Source organism: Larimichthys crocea, chromosome XIII (genome assembly GCF_000972845.2).
Source record: "Larimichthys crocea isolate SSNF chromosome XIII, L_crocea_2.0, whole genome shotgun sequence".
NCBI classification, from domain to species: Eukaryota; Metazoa; Chordata; class Actinopteri; family Sciaenidae; genus Larimichthys; species Larimichthys crocea.
In genome coordinates this window covers 39,207,369-39,227,320 of record NC_040023.1, presented here as the reverse complement: position 1 = coordinate 39,227,320, position 19,952 = coordinate 39,207,369, and the positions used below count along the sequence as shown (strand labels likewise).

General features: G+C 43.0%; 1 protein-coding gene across 1 annotated transcript in view; it reads left to right on the top strand.

The window, feature by feature from the left end:
* sdc3 (syndecan 3) overlaps window positions 1–19,952 on the top strand; it is a 36,133-nt gene that overhangs the window by 11,437 nt on the left and 4,744 nt on the right. The window contains exons 2-5 of the mRNA XM_027287336.1: window positions 14,335–14,428; window positions 16,906–17,204; window positions 17,283–17,810; window positions 19,541–19,730. Of these exons, the coding sequence (XP_027143137.1) occupies window positions 14,335–14,428; window positions 16,906–17,204; window positions 17,283–17,810; window positions 19,541–19,730 (1,111 nt within the window). The remainder of the gene's footprint in view (window positions 1–14,334; window positions 14,429–16,905; window positions 17,205–17,282; window positions 17,811–19,540; window positions 19,731–19,952) is intronic.

The window sequence follows — 19,952 nt, the reverse complement described above, 5'->3', positions numbered from 1 at the left end:
ACCTCAGGTGGAAACAGAACAAAACAGAAAAGGTGTGGCGACAGATTTGAAAGTGATTAGATATTGTGTGGAGATGGAGGGAGAGGAGATTTGAAGAGAATGAGAGGGGAATGAGGTCAGAGGCAATCACAGACAAAAGTGATATTAAAGCAGGGGTTGGTGGCCAAAGTGCAGAGGAGGGAGAGGAGACGAAAAGAAAAGCAGTTTGGAGAGAAGAAGAAAATGCAGCAGACATGGAGAGGAACGGAGAATGAGTTAATATGTAAAAGTGGTAAAAGGATATGAGTGGCTCATCAGAAAATAGCATGAGATGAATGGGGAGGGGTTGGCTGTAGTGAAATGATAAAAGAGCAAAGGAGCCGACAAGGAAGGAAAAAGAGAGGACGAAAGGGTGGATTGGTGTTCTGGTATCTGCAAAGTGACAGAGGGAAACATAGAGAGAGAGAGAGAGAGAGAGGCTGGTGGTTAACGCAGGCCTGTAAAGAGCTTAGAGCAGCTGAGACGGATTGAATGGAGAGAACAACCTGGACAGGATTACACCGAGACAGAAGAGAGAGGAGGGCTGCAAGAGCAAGATTGTATCACGGCACGGTTTATTTCTCTGTCCACAAGATACACATTCCCACTCGTTTACAACGACACTGACCACAAGCGTCACAATCAGACTATAATTAAACCGAGCCAACGGTATCGGTGAAGTAATGATCACCGATTTTTACACCAAACACTGTGGAGCTAATCTAGGTATTAGACAATTGTTCACCAGCTATTAGTTTCTTCAATCCGCCTCTTAATTAATTAGTCACTGAGTAATGTTGCCCATGGAGGGATGGAGCTATCTTTAACCGTACTGCAGAACCATCAAGTGAATGAACACGCTTGTACCTGAAGCTTGGTGTAATGTTCAGATTTGAGCTGAGGTGATTCAACAGACGGGAGATAATGCCGTCTAAGTGGCAACAGGGAGCTCCTACCAGAATAATATCATACCGTTATCCATTAATCCTCATTATCAAAGTGCTCACGCCTGCCTGCTGCATTTATATGTGAACGTTGCCCCTCATAACAATGTCTGAACTGCTTATAGGCAAGAAAATACTGCCAAACAGTTCAACATGTTAAATGTTTAGTCGCTTTCTGTGTGTGTTAAGTATGTAGCTGGAGGTTAAAGACTGGAAGCTGGGGGAAACAGCTGGCCTTGCTAACGTGTCTTAAAACTGTCTCATTGACACGTAAAAAAATTGTCTTCGTCCATGTACAGAAATGTAGAGCTGACAATTTCTCGTTAAAACACACATACATGGTGTTAGTTAGTCAGCTAACAGGCACGATGGTGCCAAAGCTGGCAACCTCAGTGTGACGACAAGTACTGTATCTGAAATAAGTACTGTGTATAAAATTACTAGCTGATTAGTTGAGCAAGCACTTCAAACAAATACTGATTTCAAACTATTTCATTTGATAGTTTAGGCCGGAATATGTAAAATGATCTAATATTTTATAAGAAAAAAGCCAAGCTATTTAATAAAAAAACACAAATTTAGTGTATTTTCTGTCTCATTAATCTTTTGCCTCCCACTGCAGGATAAAAACTTCACTGCACTGCTTGTACTATGAAATATTAGACGAATGGGAGCATGTAATATATGTATCTACACTTGTCTAGAGCTTTGACTGATTGTCTTCATTATTGATTCCTTTATTGATTATTTTTTGATTAACCACCAAATTCCTTAGTCTATAAAATGTCAAAACAAAAACAAAAAAATACCGGTTATAGTCTAAGATAACATTTATAAATGACAAGAATGAAGAAGCTGAATCATTTTAGTCTCTATCATCACTCTAGTTGTATAAATAATCCAGATATATTGTAGGAGAATATAAAGAAGAAACCTTAGCTATTGCGGCTAGGCGGGTGTTGAAAGGTTAAACATCTTGTGAACCATTTTTGTGAGTCCTGATCACAGTCTGGGAGCCTCTGCCATACATCATCTGATAAATACAATCATATCAGATGACGCAAAATATTGAATAACATCTGCACATCCGCCGAGACAACACACAAGCCTTTTATTGAAAAAAACAAACAAATCAGGACAAAGCAAATGTCTAATTTCCGTCCCAGTTCCCCATGTTGGGTCACGATCAAGTCTTCTGACATTAATTCTGTTAGAGTTAATCAGTATCTCATGATAAATATCTGATTAGGTCACAAGCAGTCAGTCTGCTCGGCCCATTAAGACAGCGAGCGTAGACTGCTGTATCGAGAGTTCACTGTGCCTCCAGATCTCACAACCTGTGTAATTAGTGTTCGATATCAAGGGCTGTTATGATACACGAAGAATCAATCAGCTATCTGGCTGCGCTGACAGTCACTTGGCCTAAAATCTATTGGCTGGAAAGCGCTCTAAGGGCTGGCAGTTCACATACACTTACAAAGTCAGTCAACCAATTGGAGGGAGCTGAGAGAGTGTAGCAAGGTCAGCTGCTCAGGGTGGCCCTGGAGCAGTAATTTGTTTACCTCCTCTGTGTGTGTGTGAGAGAAAAGGTATGGCATCATGATAATAATATGCATCATGCCCTCTGCGCGCACACACACACACGCACAGTTGCATCTTCTCTTTCCAGATTGAATTACAAAGGGCTGATTGGATTTTTCTCCTCTGCATCAAAGACAAAAAACACTCCTCTCTCATTCTCCACCACCTCTGCTTCTGGGTCCATCCATCCCGTCATCACTCTCCTCTCAAGTGTTCTCCGCTTGCACCTTTATTTTCTAAAATTCTCTCTTTTTCATACATCGATTTCTCTCTTTCTCCTTCCCATAATTCCTTTGGGTCGGGGAAGTCGCATGACTGCCATTAGCCTGATTACGCAAACTGTAATTATACGCACACAAGTGCAGATGATGCCTTGTGATCCACATCAAAAATGTGATTCTCATCATCGTGTGGTTGTGTGTGAATTTTCCTGCATGTGTGTGTGTGTGTGTGTGTGTGTGTGTGTGTGTGTTAAGGTTTTTCGATTTAGGGTTGAAAAGAGACCATTGATTATCGTTTGTGAGTGTACTCTGAGTGCCCCTCTCTCTCTCTCTCACTCTTGGTACACAAAGGCATCATGGTCCGCGGGGCGCTCTCTCTCACACGCAGCCACATTTCTGAGCCCCTTTGAAAAGTTCCTTAGAAACACGAGAAAAGTTCCAGCCACAGGCGCCACACCCTCCCACTGGCCCTGCAGAAATAGGCCCATTGAGCCAGGCTATAATCACACACACACACACACACACACACACACACACACACACACACACACACACACACACACACATAAATCCGCATTCAGCCTCACTCCTTCTGCGCTCTCTCCAGCACTTCATAGAAGCAGCCACAAAAACGCAGTCATTGACCCACCAGCCAACCAGCAGCATTCACCGCTCACTGCAACATTTCTCCAACCAAACATCAATATGCTCACCAACACACACACACACACACACACACACACACTGGCACTCCCTGAACGCCACGAACAAATCGTCTAACACGCACCCTCGTACGCACACAAATACACGGTGGCGTATTGTGGAGTGTGGGAGCGGCAGTTGTGTCAGAATCTCAAGGCATTTCTGGCAGCAGGACAGTCACACACACACTCTCTCTCTCACTCAAGATGCATGTTTCATAAGGCCATATATAATAGAAGAGGATTCCACGCAGAGAGGCCTTGTGTGTGTGTGTGTGTGTGAGCCAGCCGGGAGATGTGGCCTTAAATCCTGTTGGATTGTCAGATTAGTGTAACAGCTGGGTCCTACATACAGATATACGTCTCTCTTTCTTTCTATCTCTGGATCGCCCCTCCTCCCATCATACTGACCCTCTATGCTTGGCCAAGAGCTGAATGGCTCTATGCATTAGAGTGTGTTTGTGTGTGTTTGTGTGTCTGTGTGTGTTTGTGCGTGTGTGTGGTGGTCTTACAGCTCCAGTCCATTACACGCTTTCAGACCAGCTGATGTGTCACTACGCAGTCATGTGATCTCTACAGTCTGTGGCGAGTTTCCGCGTCAGCTGCTCGTTTTGTCAGATATACTGAGGCATTAAAGGTTAAACGCACTGAACCGCACCGGATCACGGCTCCTTTAGCTCGCCGATCAGCTGATCACCTTCAAAACACAAACAGAATATTCAGTGTCAAAATTGAAAGTCTTCTCAGTCTCCTTTCTACATTGTGTTTATTAATTCATCCAGTTTTTATAGCTGTAATCCTTCAGATTTCAGTCAATTGTTAATTTTGGCAATTTGGCTCTGGTTACCATGGTAATGGCAAGCCACAGTTTAACGCCAGAGTAAACACTCCTTGAGCAGCTACTTTGAGATACAACAGGAGAGCAGCTGGGGTATCTGTTTACAGTGCAGCCAAACAACGTCATGTAGCTTAAACAAAGAAGAAGAAGTAGTGAGTAATAATTTCAACACAGATCTGACTTCATGCCTAAATTACTATTCTGTAGATGCTTTTCAATTTCAATCTGCCCTAACCGGGGTAAGAGAAACCGTAGCATTTCCCGTGACTCCTTCACAATGAAGCCACTGTATGTTTCTGATGCTGTGTTTGCATTAGCAGTAACCATATGCAGCTTTGATATGGCTGCAGGGAAGTGAATAGTGAACAGAAGAGGCTGATATCAATGAGATATAATTACGCAACACCTGATGACACACGCCTCATTCCCTGTGAATCTCTCGTGCATAGGTAGGCGAGTTGAATCCAGAGCAGGAATGGCGGGCTCCGCCACAGAGAAGTAATAACAGAAAAACAGAAGAGGAAATGTACATATATGGCAAGAGGTCAAAAGGTCTGCTCGAGAAATGACATCACGTTGCTACAAAAGGATGAATTCTTCACATGATGAAGAGAAAGCGGACTGTGTTATGTTTTGTGAAGTGATTTATTTAAAGTGAACCTCAGTCAGTCAGTTTTTAAGACACACCGTGACCTCCAGAATCAATTGTATGAAAGAGGGAGGGAAGACAGCGTCCACCTAATGAGGATTAATGGTCGAGCTAACAATGAAGTAAAGGCGATAGCCTTTGACTGATATGAAGTAACTCTATGCTCTGTTGAAGGTACACTGAACACTGCTTAAATGGATTTGGGTCTATTGTTTTGTAACAGATACATGAGATAAATGTTGAAAGTCTTTCTGCATGAAAATGGGTCTAAATTGGCTTTCAGTGATCCAGATGCATGAGTTTTCCTCCACCGTGCACCTGTTCTATCCCTGCAGCTCTCTGACCAAGCCATTCACTGTACCATATACCATATTTAGCAAATGCATGACTTTCCATAAGGGCATTCATCACTTAGATCATCTTTGTCCTTATAACTCAGTGGCGAAAGATAATATTAGAAAGATAATATTAGTGCTTGGATGCTTTTCAGCTGTGGTTTGGTGCAGCAGCTTTAGGGCCGGAGCGAGCTGGAATAACAAACTAGAGCCAATGTAATGCCATCCTCCCACAGGTTTTGTACAGGGAACTAATATGGCCAATGTGACTGTGATTTGGATCAGCCATGGTAGTGATATCAGTAAATCTGAGCGGCAGAAAGAACTAAAAATAGTGGAAGGAGGGGGAAAAAAATGTTTTACTCATTTCCTGGCTGTTTTACACCCAACATGTTTACAGTGTATGCCTGATGGTTCACATTTATCGGTCATGGAGAGCACTCGTGTGTGAAAAACAAGAGACAAACATGCAGGAGAAGATCAGAAATGTGTTTGTCGACTGACTAAATCAGCGTCTTTACCTTCCCACTCACACATGGATCTTTTTGATTTCAGATTAGAACATATTTTAAAATTACAGACGCATCTATAAATGTCTTTATTAACTTTAATTTTTTTGTTGCGTAACCCAGATTATTTTGGTCACTTTTTCTATAAATCCTCATTCAGTCTGATTTTTATCCAAGACGCCCTGAACAACTTTGCAGCTTTTAAGCAGCTAATCAGTGTAAAATTGCTCAGCGGGTTCCTTCTTGCAAACACTAAGTGATGCCCGCTTATGACCCCCTGCTGCAGCTGTTACTGCAAAGAATCTCTTGACACTAAATGATAATTTAACTTTGAGATTTTGAGCTATTTTACTTGGCTCACTGCGGAAAAAGAGGCCCCGGGTGCTGAAAAATACTTATTATTATTTCACAGGAGGCGACATAAATCACACACATTAGAACTTTGACAGTAAATGTAAGTATTAGGAATATGGTTTGGAAATCATTCTGATGGATGCGGAATGGGTTTTAGCCACAGGGTGACAGTTTTTATGTCATTTATTGTGTGAAAAATCGTGCATGCTTCTTATTTAAAGGTGCAGTCCCTCTTTTTTTATATTGCCTAATAGCATCGCAGTTTATAGCTGAGTTTCTTTGCATCAGTAGTGCTACATGCAGCAGTGTAGACCTGCTTTAAGAAATATAACCTGTATCTGTCTTTGGTTTAATATAACAAGTTGTTGCATGCTCTTTCATTGTATGATTTCTGTGGATAGGACTTTTAATATGAGCATTTGCATCCACTTAAATGAATTTTCCATATATTACACATATACAAATAGACAAAAATAATTATGAGTATTTTTTAATTAAACCATAAAATATGTAGTCATGATGTCTACAAAACATCTCACGTCACACACTGAAGAAATAAAATTAAATAAAAATAAAACATTTTTTATTTTCAAGATGACTGTGCACCTTGACGTCCAAGAGACTCCATTAAAGGCTTCCACACACACTTTCTTGCTTTTCCTCTAGATGCAATCTCCTTTATCCATATATGCATCAAGGGTATGTTCATTTTTCTCCAAGATAAAGTGATCATCTGTCTGACCTGCAGGAGTGCAAAGTCAATGACTTTTTTTAGGACTGAAAAGTTCTTTGGAAATATATCTCACTCCAACAATCTCAGATATAGTCAGAACAACTGCTTTAAGTCCTATACACAGTGATACAGAGCACCCTTTTCTTCTAAGCATTTAATACAAATGTCTGGGACATCAGGGGGACCAACGGTTTAGTTTGACCGGAGTAATGTTAGTAGCTTCATTCTCGTATTAATGGATTGTTTTGGGGATTTAAAGCATGCTGTATGTCTTCTTGAATATCCAGTCTCCATGCCTCTGGCCTGTCAATGGCGGACTTATCATATGACATGAAAGCGGTATAGAATAAAGAAATCTGTCTCCTTCTCTTTAGGTGTACAAGTATGAGCTCATATAAAGGTCTGTTTTTAAGCATTTTGTGGACTGATGAACATGGCAGAGGTGGAGAAGTTGGTGTTATCAAATGAATGAAGTCACTTAAACATCAGCCAAAGAGATGAAAGTATCAGATCTCTGTGACGCAATGAGGAGGAGACTGTCAATCAACACGTGAAACAAAAATAAATATATATTTCCACATTCTTTTTCACCCCTCTTTCTCACGAGAGCTGCATATCTTTAGACCCATCGGCTCATTGAGTGTCCATGAATGAAGGAATGTATTTGAGGATTTGAAGTCATCTCTGTAGACTAAAGCAGGCTTTCATTGACCCCCTTGGCTGTAAGCATGCAGGTGTTGGCTGTTTTAACTTTCACAGGAGTGCACCTGACGTCATTGCTACAAAATACTGTCTCGACACGTGACCGTGTGTGTGTGTGTGTGTGTGTGTGCTGTAAGGTGTCATCGAGTGTCTTAGTGGTGTGTCTGTGCAGAGGCTTTCTGTGCTAATCTCTTCTGAAGGTGGCAGGTGTCTTAACCAGGCCATCACCTGGTAACCTACTCACAGACACACACGCACACACACACACACACACGTACACATACTGGCTGCCCTCTATCTCTCTCACATCTCCTTGTCTGACTGTAAGTGTGTTAGCGTCAAGGTTGGCTGCCAGCCAACCTGCCCAGCTGGTAAGAGAGGAAAGGCAGGGTGGAGAGTGAGACGAGGCGGAAAAGTAAAAAGATGGAGGGAGATTAGAGGTCACTGCTGACAGGGTTGGGGATCCACTCCGGATGCAGAGAGGGGTGTGGAACAATATAAACAGTAAACAGGCTTCAGTTTTTCCTGTAAGTGTGCGATTAGTCCGAGGGTAGAGAGTGACAGCATCAGCAGTCCACTCATGTCAGCGGGCAGCATCGCTCAAACTGTCCAACTCCTATCAGTTCAGGTCAGGCAGCTGTGGAGAGGAGCAGACACGGAGCACGGCCGTGAATCAGCAGCTGCTTCATGAAGCGTGGGTTTTTCCACCTACAGTGAATTAAACTGCAGGGAGGTTATAAACGTGGGCCATAAAGATCACTTTACCTCATTTTGAGGCTGATCTGGGTCTGAAAGTCCTGCCAGATGATTATTGCTATCATGCTGCGTTCAAGTACCCGCTCGACACGTTTGACATCCAGCACTTGAGCTCAGTCAGGACACCCACATTGAGGTTTAAACCAGTCATTGCAACAATAACACACGTTTATTTTGGGGGGTGTGGCTCTGCTCATATGAGGCTTTGCTAGAAATGACACAGGCTGTCACATGCATCGGTTCAGACTTTATTGGCCTTTATTTGCTTTGAAGATGAATTTTAGGATGCTCTAATGCTTCAAAATTATGCATACATCTGAGAAATATCCAAGCGAATTTATTCCCTCGCTAAACAAACAGTGCGGTGTGAACAACGGACATGACCCCGGCCTCTTTTTCCATTGTGTTTCTGTTCCCTCTCCTCCTGCAACACTGTGGTTGCAGTAAATGGACGGACAGCTAGAGGAGTGGGACTCACAGATGGTGCCAGAAAGCTGAGGGAGTATTCAAATGATTCTTCACAGTTTGAGAGCTCAGAGATGCTGCAGCGTTTGAGAATATTCGCCCCGATAAAATCTCACATATTAAAAAGCGCAATTAACGATTATTTCTCCAAAGCAGAGCAGCATTGCGTCTAAGGTATCAGGAGCTTAAAATGCTTATGTCGTTGTGTATGCGTATGCGCGTGTGTGTGTGTGCCAGGCATTGTGCAGCAGCTACAGCCTCTCGGGTTACTGAGGAATGCATTTGAAGTCAATCACAATGAAGCTTTCTATCTGCCGAGCGAGCCTAAAGGGGATCTCCAAACTGAACTGAACTGGACCAGCAGGAAAATCAGTCAAAGAAAAAAAACGATCATCTTCGGCCAGTTAATCCTGTGTGTGTGTGTGTGTGTGTGTGTGTGTGTGTGTGTGTGTTGAATTAGTTTGTATATAACTACCTCTGGCTCTGACTTCCAGTAGCTGAGCTGCATATGCCCATTGTTCCTACAGACACTTACACACACACATCATAGTCGTCTTTCTCACATACTCATGCTGGTAATTGTCAACCTTCACACACACACACACAAACACACACACACGGACACACTGTCAGGTTGCTGCAGTGTTGACACTTTAATGTAACACGCTTCTAATCTTGCATTTTCCTTTCATCTCAAATTAATCTGGAACAAATCAGTTCCTGTAGAACATCTGTGAAACCGCAGCATTGTCAGCTCAGGTAGGGAAAAAAAAATCAGTCTAAAAAAAAATCCAGGCTCTGTAGCTATAAAACAAGCTGACACGCACACGCACACTCTCACAGCGCAGCTACAGTGTATAGGATCGAATGTATAGTGCAAAGCTTGATGTCAGCTCTGGATCATGTTTCTACCTGAGTAGCTGCAAATGTTGCGACAGCCCTCGGAGGACGCACCTGTGTTCGCTTTGTCAGGACATGACATTATCCCAACAAACACAGATTCTTTGTCTGCTTCGTTTTTTTTTTTTTTGTCCCTCAATTTTATGTTTTCCCCTTCTCTTTTTACACAAGTATACATAATTATATATTCCACGCTCCCAGATTGTTTTAAAATGACTCCAACTGGCACCGCACGTCTTACATCGGCAGTGCTTCATATGTTGCCAAAAACCCGGATTGCATTCACTCGGCAGATCCAGTGGAATACGGCTGTCATCTTACTGTTTCCTTTTATAACGAATGGGAACAAAATGCAGCGGTGGAGGGAAATTGAGGGCAACATACAGATGATTTTGGCCCCGGGTTATGCGTGCGGGTGGAGGAGAGCTCGCTGCATCTCGTTGTGGTTAGTTAGCTATGTGGTGCAGGCAGAAAAGTACAGCTGTTTATAGCTCCTGAAACAGAGGCAAAATGCAGAGCTGGCCTTATTCAACTCCCCCAAAATCACATAAAAACACACACACATACACACACACAGATACTGTAGGTCCGAAGGGCATTTGTGTGTGCATGTACACACGCCCCACAAACAAAACCTGTGATTATACCCATCCAGACATGCACACACAGTGTAATTACATACAATGACGCATTACTGCCTCGCCATACCGTGAATTCACACTTATAATATCGGCTCATAAATTAAACATGTTGAAGCACAGAGGGTGATTATGCATGACTGTTAAAGGTTAGGATAAACATAGATGATGTACGTTTAAACACACACCAGGTCCAAATCTGAAAATAAGCAAACAACACAACACAGCACAGACTTTGCAGCTACAGTATGTCCTAGAGGTTGTTGGTGTGTGTGTGTGTGTGTGTGTGTGTGTGTGTGTGTGTGTGTATAGGGGACTTGTAAAAGAGGCCCCTAGGGTTGGCTCTGGTGCCGCCTTGGGGGGGTGGGGTGTGTTTATTTAAGTATGTGTGTTTTTTGTGTGAATTACGCTTATTTTAAGCGGGCTAGCCTCAAGATAAGCAACAGAGTTTAAGATGAAAGGAAAATGGGGCGAAGACGGGGATACACTGGCACAGAGTTTGAGGATCCAGAGGGGAGAGACGAAGAGGGAGGCACCCGTAGAGGAGGGAGCTGGTGGAGCAGACATGTTTTGATGATGTTGTTTTTTTTTTTTTTAAGGTTGTTTATTTGACGTTACATAACACTTTGCTTATGTAGTTAGAGCTTTTACGTGTGTGTGTGTGTGTGTGTGTGAGAGAGAGAGAGAGAGAGAGAGAGTGTGTGTGTGTCTGGTAGCTTCTCACTGGGGGACGGGAATTTCTGTGAAAGGCAAAGGTTGCCCATAGCAACGGCCTTCATTGTAAAACTGATCCTTGGAATACAGGACACACACACACACACACACACACACATTCGCACCATGCTCGCGCTGAGATGTCTTTTTAGTACTTTTCGACACTTTCATGGTTTTGAGATCACCAGGCTCTCCACACACACACACACACATTCACTTGAAGTGTGATGCGCATACACACACTCTCATCCTTCCTCTTTCCTCATATACCCTCGGCGTGTGTCAAGGCTCCCAAACGACTTCAAGTCAATTCCACTTTCAGGAGGTACATATACCGTTTCAGCTTCACCTCATGCTGAGATGTGATGGACTGAGATGCTCGGGTTTCTAGATTCCATTATGCTTTTATTGGCTTTTAAAGGCATCAGGTTTCCTCTGTCTGGAGCCGGGGAGGAGCCTCTGCCTCTTTCTGTGTGTGTGTGTGTGTGTGTGCAATTAGTACCACACTGGCTAGCAAAGACACAGCTCCATAGGGCCTCAGGAAGGACTTAAGATTGCTGGGGAGATAAGTTTGTTTTGGTCACATTTTCAGCAGTGACTGATTTTTCGGAGTACCTGAAGCAAAACTGAGACTTTGTTCTTGGCATCACAACACTGTAGTGTGTATTGAGCTGATTCTAGGCACAAAATGCAGTGATGGAAGAAGTACTCAGCTCTCTTTTACTTGAATAAAAGTAGTACCATACTGTAAAATACAAAAGTTCTGCATTTAAATGATTATTTAAGTAAAAGTACAGATCAGAAAAATGTCTGATAGATATTATTATATATAACAGCAGACTACTTGTATGTGAAAGGGGTTGCTGGAAGCGATTAATGCACAGAAAATCAGCACTAGGGAATGTTTTAACATCTTTCAGCTCATTGTTTTGGTTTTCTGGCCCACAACTTTTGATTTCCATCCACAGCAGGCAGCTGTTTCAGTGAAAAAGCTCTACAGCACAAAACAACAGACAGACTAATAGAGGTGGAGATAATTTCAGCTGCTTCACAGTCCTGTAGTTTCATTTTTTGAAAAAAGTCTTGAAGTAACCAGAAACTATAGCTGTCAGATAAATGTACTGTAGTGTGAAGTAGGAAGTAAAAAAAAAAAAAAAAGGGAAATACATAAAAAAAAGTACCTCAAAATAGTAGTTAAGTACAGCAGTGGAAAGACAGTAAATTTCTTCTTTTTTTTTTAAAGATATTTTTGCTTTTTCAAGTTTATTTAATAGAGACAGCTGAAGAGTGACAGGAATGTGGGGAGAGAGAGATGGGGAATGACATGCAGCAAAGGGCCACAGGTTGGATTCGAACCCTGGGCCGCTCAACAAGCACTCAGCCTTTGTACATGGAGCGGATGCTCTACTTAATGAGCTAATCGACACCCCTAAAGACAGTATATTTCTAAATTAGTACACAGTACGTTTATGTGTGAACTTGTAAATGCGGATGTAATGTAAACAGGCTGCAGTGACAGTGCTCTTTGAAACCCGTCTTCGTAGTTTGAAATGTATCTTTGCACTGCAGTACGGGCGGTGTCTCTTAAGTGCATGCATTTGATAGCAGTATTAGCTGACCCTGTGTGATGGAGGAGCGCTTAAGTGTGTGTTTAAACATCGCAGGGATGTGGGATTGAGGTCAAGAGAAAGAGGGAGATGAATGGAGAGAGAGGAGGGATCAACCTCAAAGTGACCGGAGGGGTGAGGTCATTCACTTCAGAGGTTCAGCCTCCAAACGATCCACGACTAATCTCTCTTACCTGACCCTGGCAGAGGTCGCCAGGCACAGCTTGCACTCTCCCCTCACAGACATAGACAAAATACACCTGGATTACGGCGCAGTGATGAGCAGGGAAGATGCTGTGAAATGATCCATGAGAGACAGTTAGATACATATTACAGGCAGAGAGCCTTCAGAGTGCAGCTGTAAAACTCATTTTGTACAGAAGTGGTTACGGTTATTCAGAAGACACGGTGGTTTTATTCCAGCTCAGAATAGTACTGAAATGATCTAACAACAACAACATTGATCGTAGATTATTAAAGACATTCATAAAGCAAAATACATGTTTGCTTGTTACAGCTTCTCAAATGCTGTATTTCTCTTTTATTACAGTAAATTGAACTTTGGATTTTGGACTGTTGGCCAGACAAAACAAACATATTAAAGGTGTTGCCTTGTGCTCTGGGAACTCGGATTGCAATGAACCTGAGATGGATATCATGAAACCTGAGTGACTCTCTCTCTGATTTGTCATGCAGCTCCAACATGAGGTCACATTTGTGGTTTGGAGTGAAATGTCTCAACAGCTCCTGAGTGCATTGACATGAAATTCAGTTCACACATTCATGTTCCTCTCAGGATGAAAAACTTGACGATTCCATAACATTTAACCCAACACTATCATCAGGTCAAACTTTAAAAGCCTCAGCTGTACTTTGTGTTTACTGCCGCTAAACTAAGATGGTGAGCATTATTATTTTTTTATTCTTCTTTCATTCAGTTTTTTGGTTGTTATTATTATGGGGCGGCTGTGGCTCAGGTTGTCCACTAATTAGATGATCGGTGGTTCCTCCAATCTGCATGTTGAAGTGTCCTTGAGCGAGATGCTGAACCCCAAATTGCTACTGAAGTCTGCGCCATCGCTGTATGAATGGTTAGCTCTCAAAAAACTGATGAATGTGGTGTAAAAGCCATTTGTCAAGGAAATATGCCTGATATTCTCTTGCTCATGCTTTTTTAAAATGTGAGGATTGATTTTCTCTTTTATATAATCAGAAACTGAATATCTTCCTTTTTGATTTTATAATGCTGGTTGGACAGAATAATGTATATATCAGTGTAGATATCAGTAGCATCATTAATAAATAATTGTGAGCTCACAAGTGAACTGCTTCTACATGCTCTGGTACTTAACAGGCTGAACATCACTTATAACTGACACGTTAGAAAAGTCTGAATGAAGTCCTTCTCTCCTTAAAGGCTTTGATGTTGCTCTGCCAAAATCCCGGCTTTAGATCAACTCATTAACTATGCTCCTCCATAGACTCACAGATGTTACCCTGTCCACCATGGTGCTGCCCGCGCCTCCTCTCAGACAATTGTGTGCGTGTCATTGTGTGCATGTAATCTGCCAAAGTGGTTTCTCTTTTAAATGAAATGACAAACAGCTCAGTTATCCATGATGAATAACCTGATGTCATCTGTACCCCCCCCCCTCTGTGTGTGTCTCAGGGACAGAGTCTGTCACCCCCTATCGATGACGAAGGTTCAACAAGAGACGAGTTCTACGACGATGAGGACCTCTATTCAGGCTCCGGCTCTGGCTGTAAGTGTGTGTCTCAGTGTGTGTGTGTGTGTGTGTGTGTGTGTGTGTGTGTGTGTGTCTCACGCCCTGGTTCTTTCAAACTCGACAGCTGCTGGGTTTCAATCTGTTGACCCTGAAGACCCGCCACCCCCTCCCTGTCCTGGAGTTATGGTCGCTCTGTGCCCCAGACACACATGCACAAAGGCCACGGACACACAATCACACAATGCAAACATGGCATTTGGCTCGATGGACAGGTTTCAATACAGATTTATAAAAATAAAAAAAACTTTTAAACACAGACACACCTTTGCAAACAAGCAGCAACCAGGGCTCGATTCCCCCAGATCTTATTTACTCTAATGAGATTATAGTCCATACAGATTAGGCGATCACACGCACACCAGCAGCAGCACCCATCTGCAAGCGTCCCTTTGCGTTAGAGTGAGTTGGCTGTCTGCATGTGTAGGAATTACCTACTTAAAGTAAATCACATTGGTGTGATTCGGGCTGATTTTCTGATCTGGCTGTTGAAGCTCGAGCATGGCTCTCCTTATTAAGCGTGACTCATTGAGGGCTGCCCTCGGTTAAGGCACTGCGCTAGTGGAGAGCACACTCAAAATAAATTACAATTCAGAGCAGGAGAGTGCAGCAGAGGCACCCCCTGTGGTTGAAACAGCAGTCCGGCAAATTGCTTTATCTCAAACCGTCATACAGCGCCGTCTGATTGCAAAAGAAGAGCTCGTTTTCATCAGACAGATGCGCATTTTGTGTCGCTGCAGCTTCTGAATGTGACATTCGGAGGCGTCTGATAAGTTCAACAGAAGCTGCATTGTTCGAGTCCATATTTCGATATCCTCTCCAGCTCCTCTGTCAGCCTTCATGTCTTTGTGCCTGTAAATTCAATTTGTCCTCTTTCAACCCAGGGAGCTTCACTGCTATAACAAAATGAAAGGTGGTATAATACTATTATGAGATTTAAAAAGAAAATGAATCAGTATGAGTCTGCACCATTGTCTCTTTTCCTTTCTTCTCTTTTCTCCTCTAGTCTCCTCTCCTCTCCTCTCCTGTCCTCTCCTCTCTCTCCTCTCCTCCCCTATCCCAAAGAAATGTCCATCCACTCCAAAACACCAAGCAAAAACAAAAAAAAAAGGCAATCCCTTCTTCGCCATCTTCATCCTGCCAACAACAAAACTGCACATCACAGCCAACATCTGCTCTCAGTTGGTTAAACCTCACCTCCTGCTGCTGACGTTTTAATACAGCTGAAATCACAATTTACTGGAGTTCTCCTCATTTACATATTTTTTCCGTTTTTGTTGTCAGACAGTTAAACAAGCAGAAAATAGAGATTTGATTGAGGCTCTGATTGCCGTGCTCATTTGTCAATAAAATCGCCGCGTTATGAGCCAGGAGTCATTTAACAAAACAACCATTGCCATGCCGTATGATTGACTATATTGACATTTAGAGTGAGTGATTGGAGAGAGGGGACGGAAAGACAAAGAAGTGTGCATCATGAGTCCTCCAATCTTCTCTGGATGTGTAGTACTAAAGTGCTTGACTGCCCCTTTAACTTCCCACCACCGTTTTTCAAAAGCTTTTCCATGCCCATGCTAAAACACAGTGTTTTCAGATTTATTTACTATGGAGAGCTGTTTTGACGAGCTCCATTTTGAGGTGAGAAAAATGCAGATAAAAGTCCAAACCAGAGTGTAGATGAGCATCATGGCAGGACCTTTCTCCATCTCTCTGATCTCAGAGTTCTTGTCTGGTTCTCAACTGTAGCCTGTCAAATAAACTGCCCAAAAAATGATGTAAGAAAATCACTTCCCATTCTATTTCGTACACTATATTTATTATGTCTGCAGTGTACAATTAATGCACAATATTATCCTCAAAGATCCCCACAATGAAACAAAATAAGCAGAGCTCATGACATGCACATGTACTCTCACTGTGTAACGTGTCAACTTTAATAGACCCAAAAAAAGTGAAGTTGTGCAACACTACACTTGTTAGTGATGATGCCAAATTGACAGTGACTTCTGAAATCTCAATTTACTGCTCAATGGAGAGTAAATTACTAAGTGTTTATCATAAAGGGAGGAGTGAATGAGTGACGGAGGGATTGATTTCAAACATAGCCTGCTGTCTCATTTTCTGATTCACTGTTTGCGTGGGCGGTGGTTTGAGTGATGAGCGCGTGTGACTGAGTGAGATGTGTACAATTTTACATCTGTTGATCTTCAAAGAATAAGTGTGTAAGAATATGTCAGACATTAAATATGATATTCACAAGGTTTAATCATTTGAAAATAAGAATCTAAAGAGGGAGTGAGTCCGCTGTGTTGCTCTCTGCAGTATGCTTGGAAGGCCAGGGTGAGGCAAGGGGTATTCAGTTGGTTGAAATTTGCAGCCTGTCAGCTACTTGCAACTAAATCCAATACTAGACCTTTAAGTCATTTTTAAATTCACTCCTCTCTTCTGCTTTCCAGTGCCTGATATCAGAATGAGGCCGACGTCGGTGGGTGTGTCCTACACCACAGAAGAGCCCCTCCTCCTCTCCACGACCCAGGCCACTGGCCCCGCCCCCTCCGCCTCACCTGCGGCCGAGCCGAGCCCCAACCCGGAGGACGCCACGGCCACCCCGCTTCCCACCGAGGCCGATGGAGAGAGCGGTTTGTTCTGGGATAGAGAGAAAGAGCTGGAGAAGGAGAGGGAGGAAGAGATGGAGAGAGAGCAAGAGAGGCAGAGGGAGCTGGAGAGGGAGAGAGAGCTAGAGAGACAGAGGGAACTGGAGAGGGAGAGACAGTTGGAGAAGGAGAGACAGTTGGAAAGGGAGAGAGAGAGGGAAAGAGAGAGGGAACGAGTCCGGGAGATGGAGAGAGAGAAGGAGAGGGAGAGAGAGCGTGAGCGAGAGAGGGAACGTGAGAGAGAGCGAGAGAAAGAGAGAGAGAGGCAGAGAGTGCGTGAGCTTGAAAGAGAGAGAGAGCTGGAGCGAATCAGGGCTGCTGCCCAGACCACTGCTGCCCCACGATCCCCTGCCGCTGTCCCCGTGGTGACCACCAACCCGGCAATCAGCACCGCGGAAAGTGCAGCTCCCTCCGCCGGTTCGGATGACTTGAGCACCACAGAGGAAGATGAGGATGTCTACCTGTCACCTGAACCCACGTCGTCTTACCCAGGATTCGACATGGAAATCACCACAGAGGAAGACACGCCCACCACAGAAGAGACCACCCCTGAGCCCACGACAGCTGCAACGACCACCACGACAACCACCGTCGCCACCACTATCAAGACCAGGGTCCCCTTCAGGCCCAGGGTTCCCATGACGACAGCCACTCAGGTGGCACCAACAGAAAGAACGATTCGCCCACAACAGCCCACAACTTCACAGGTAAGGTCACATTATTATATTAATATAGAATATAAACAGTGTCTATATTTGGTCTGACCTCACCACTCCCAACAACAAAATACAAACTCAGCACAGCAGCGAGCAGGGAGGGACAATAATAACTTCCTCCCACAGGGGAGCACAGAACGACAATTCATGCTTTCAGGGGAGTTATGTGACGTAACTATTTACTCATCCACCTGCCAGGCAGCCATCTCCACTGGTTGCTTGGCAACGCCACATGATGCTTCGAAGTCACTGCACCAAGGCATCGTTTGCCAAGAAATATCTACAGCACACAACTCCCCCACAAATAGTTTTTATATGAGTGTTTGTGTATGGATTAAACAAATGCACAGGCAGCATGTTAAGCAGAAAGCTTTAGAGATCCAGGCTAGCTGTTTCCCTTTGTTTCCACTCTTAATGCTAAGCTAGGCTAATCACATCCAGTCTCCAGGTCCATACAGATGTGAGAGTGCATCTCTCAGAAAGAAGGCAAAATATGAAAATATTCCTTTAACAAAAAGATGCCACATTTCTCAAAGAAAAGACCAAAACCAACATCATAAGTCAAATTAATACTTTTGTAAGACGAGATTTATTTTTGAGATGACATGATTTTTGCTCAGGTTGAGTTAGAGTATTAATATAATTTAATTAATAACAACCATTTGTGTCCTTTCAGTTAGAAAAGGACCTTGCCTGTAAAATAAGTGATTGTCTATATGGGCCGAGTGATATGAAGTGCAACCTTGACGTGATGTATCACATTGTTGGTCAGTGTTGAGTTGTCCTACAGTTGAGGCGGACATTAAAGTATTCATAACACAGAAGAAGCTGTCCGTGTGTGTTTGCTTGACCCACAGCTCAAAACTAATGTAATTTAGTAAAAGTAAAAGTTTATAGTTAACACTAAGAGTAACCAGCGTTACACTGTCATTACTGAATACTTTTCTACCCTGTCATTGCCACTGTAAACATACATACTGTGTGACATATATATTATATATATGTATATATATATTATATTTTTAATGGCTAAGCGAGTCTAGTACAGTTTTAGGACATAAAAGGAGCTCTGTGGCACAGAAGAAAAAGCTATGTCGAGGTTCGGCTATGCAGACAATATTTAATGTTGGTTCTGATCATTTTTATGAGATTTAACAATAACCTTCTCAAATGTAGCATAAAAACAAGCACATGTACAAGAACAGTCTAAAATTGGTAAAATGGTGATTTAAATCAGGCACTGTTGAGCAAAGAATAAATGAATGAGACCACAAATCTGGCCACGGATTCGATATGCTGCACTAATGGACTTATTTCGGTCAGTACCAATAAACTATTGAGGTTTGATACCCACCCCTAAATCTGACTGCCTCTTTAACACTGACAGCTTAATTATTTACAGGCCAGAGTAATTTCTCTGATTGGTGTGCTTCTGTTTATTTGCAGTAGTCCTGCATTAAAGCATGATACATTTAGATTCCCCTGGTTTTCCACGTTGTAATTAAGCTGCCAGGTTTTATGAAGTGTGTATATGTTTTGGACAATATGCAACTTTCCACCAATCAGGACATACAGAGGCTCATTGTTTCAAAGGGGGACATGTGCCATGGAAAGTTCTGTGTTTGGATTAACTTCAGCGTAGTAGCTCCTTGGAACAAATGTGATTACATCAAATGTAAATTTCCTGTCGTTAGTCTCACTTTTCTCTCTCTCTGTCTCAGGATGGTAACAACGAAGTGGGCGCTTCAGGGCCAAGTGGAGACTTTGAGATCCGTGATGATCGCCGTAACGATCTCGGTCGAGGTATAATGCCGGTGAATCCTGATCTGATTGGCAACACGGTGGACGCAGGAAGCTCTGCCGCCCAGCTGCCACAGAAGAACATCCTGGAGAGAAAAGAGGTCTTGATAGGTATGTATCTGTGTGTAAAGTTAATGTTTTTATCACATCCAAATTTGTCCTGTGTCTATCTGCTGTTTTCTGCAGGTCACCTCTTAGATCAACACATTACATCTCCCTGTTGCCTCTTGTATTCTTTCCCTGCTTACTGGGAGCTGCTAAGATAAACTGGCAGTAACGTAGTGCAGATTCATCACCATAAGTGAATGTGCTACTTAGCCCCGTTTGACCCGT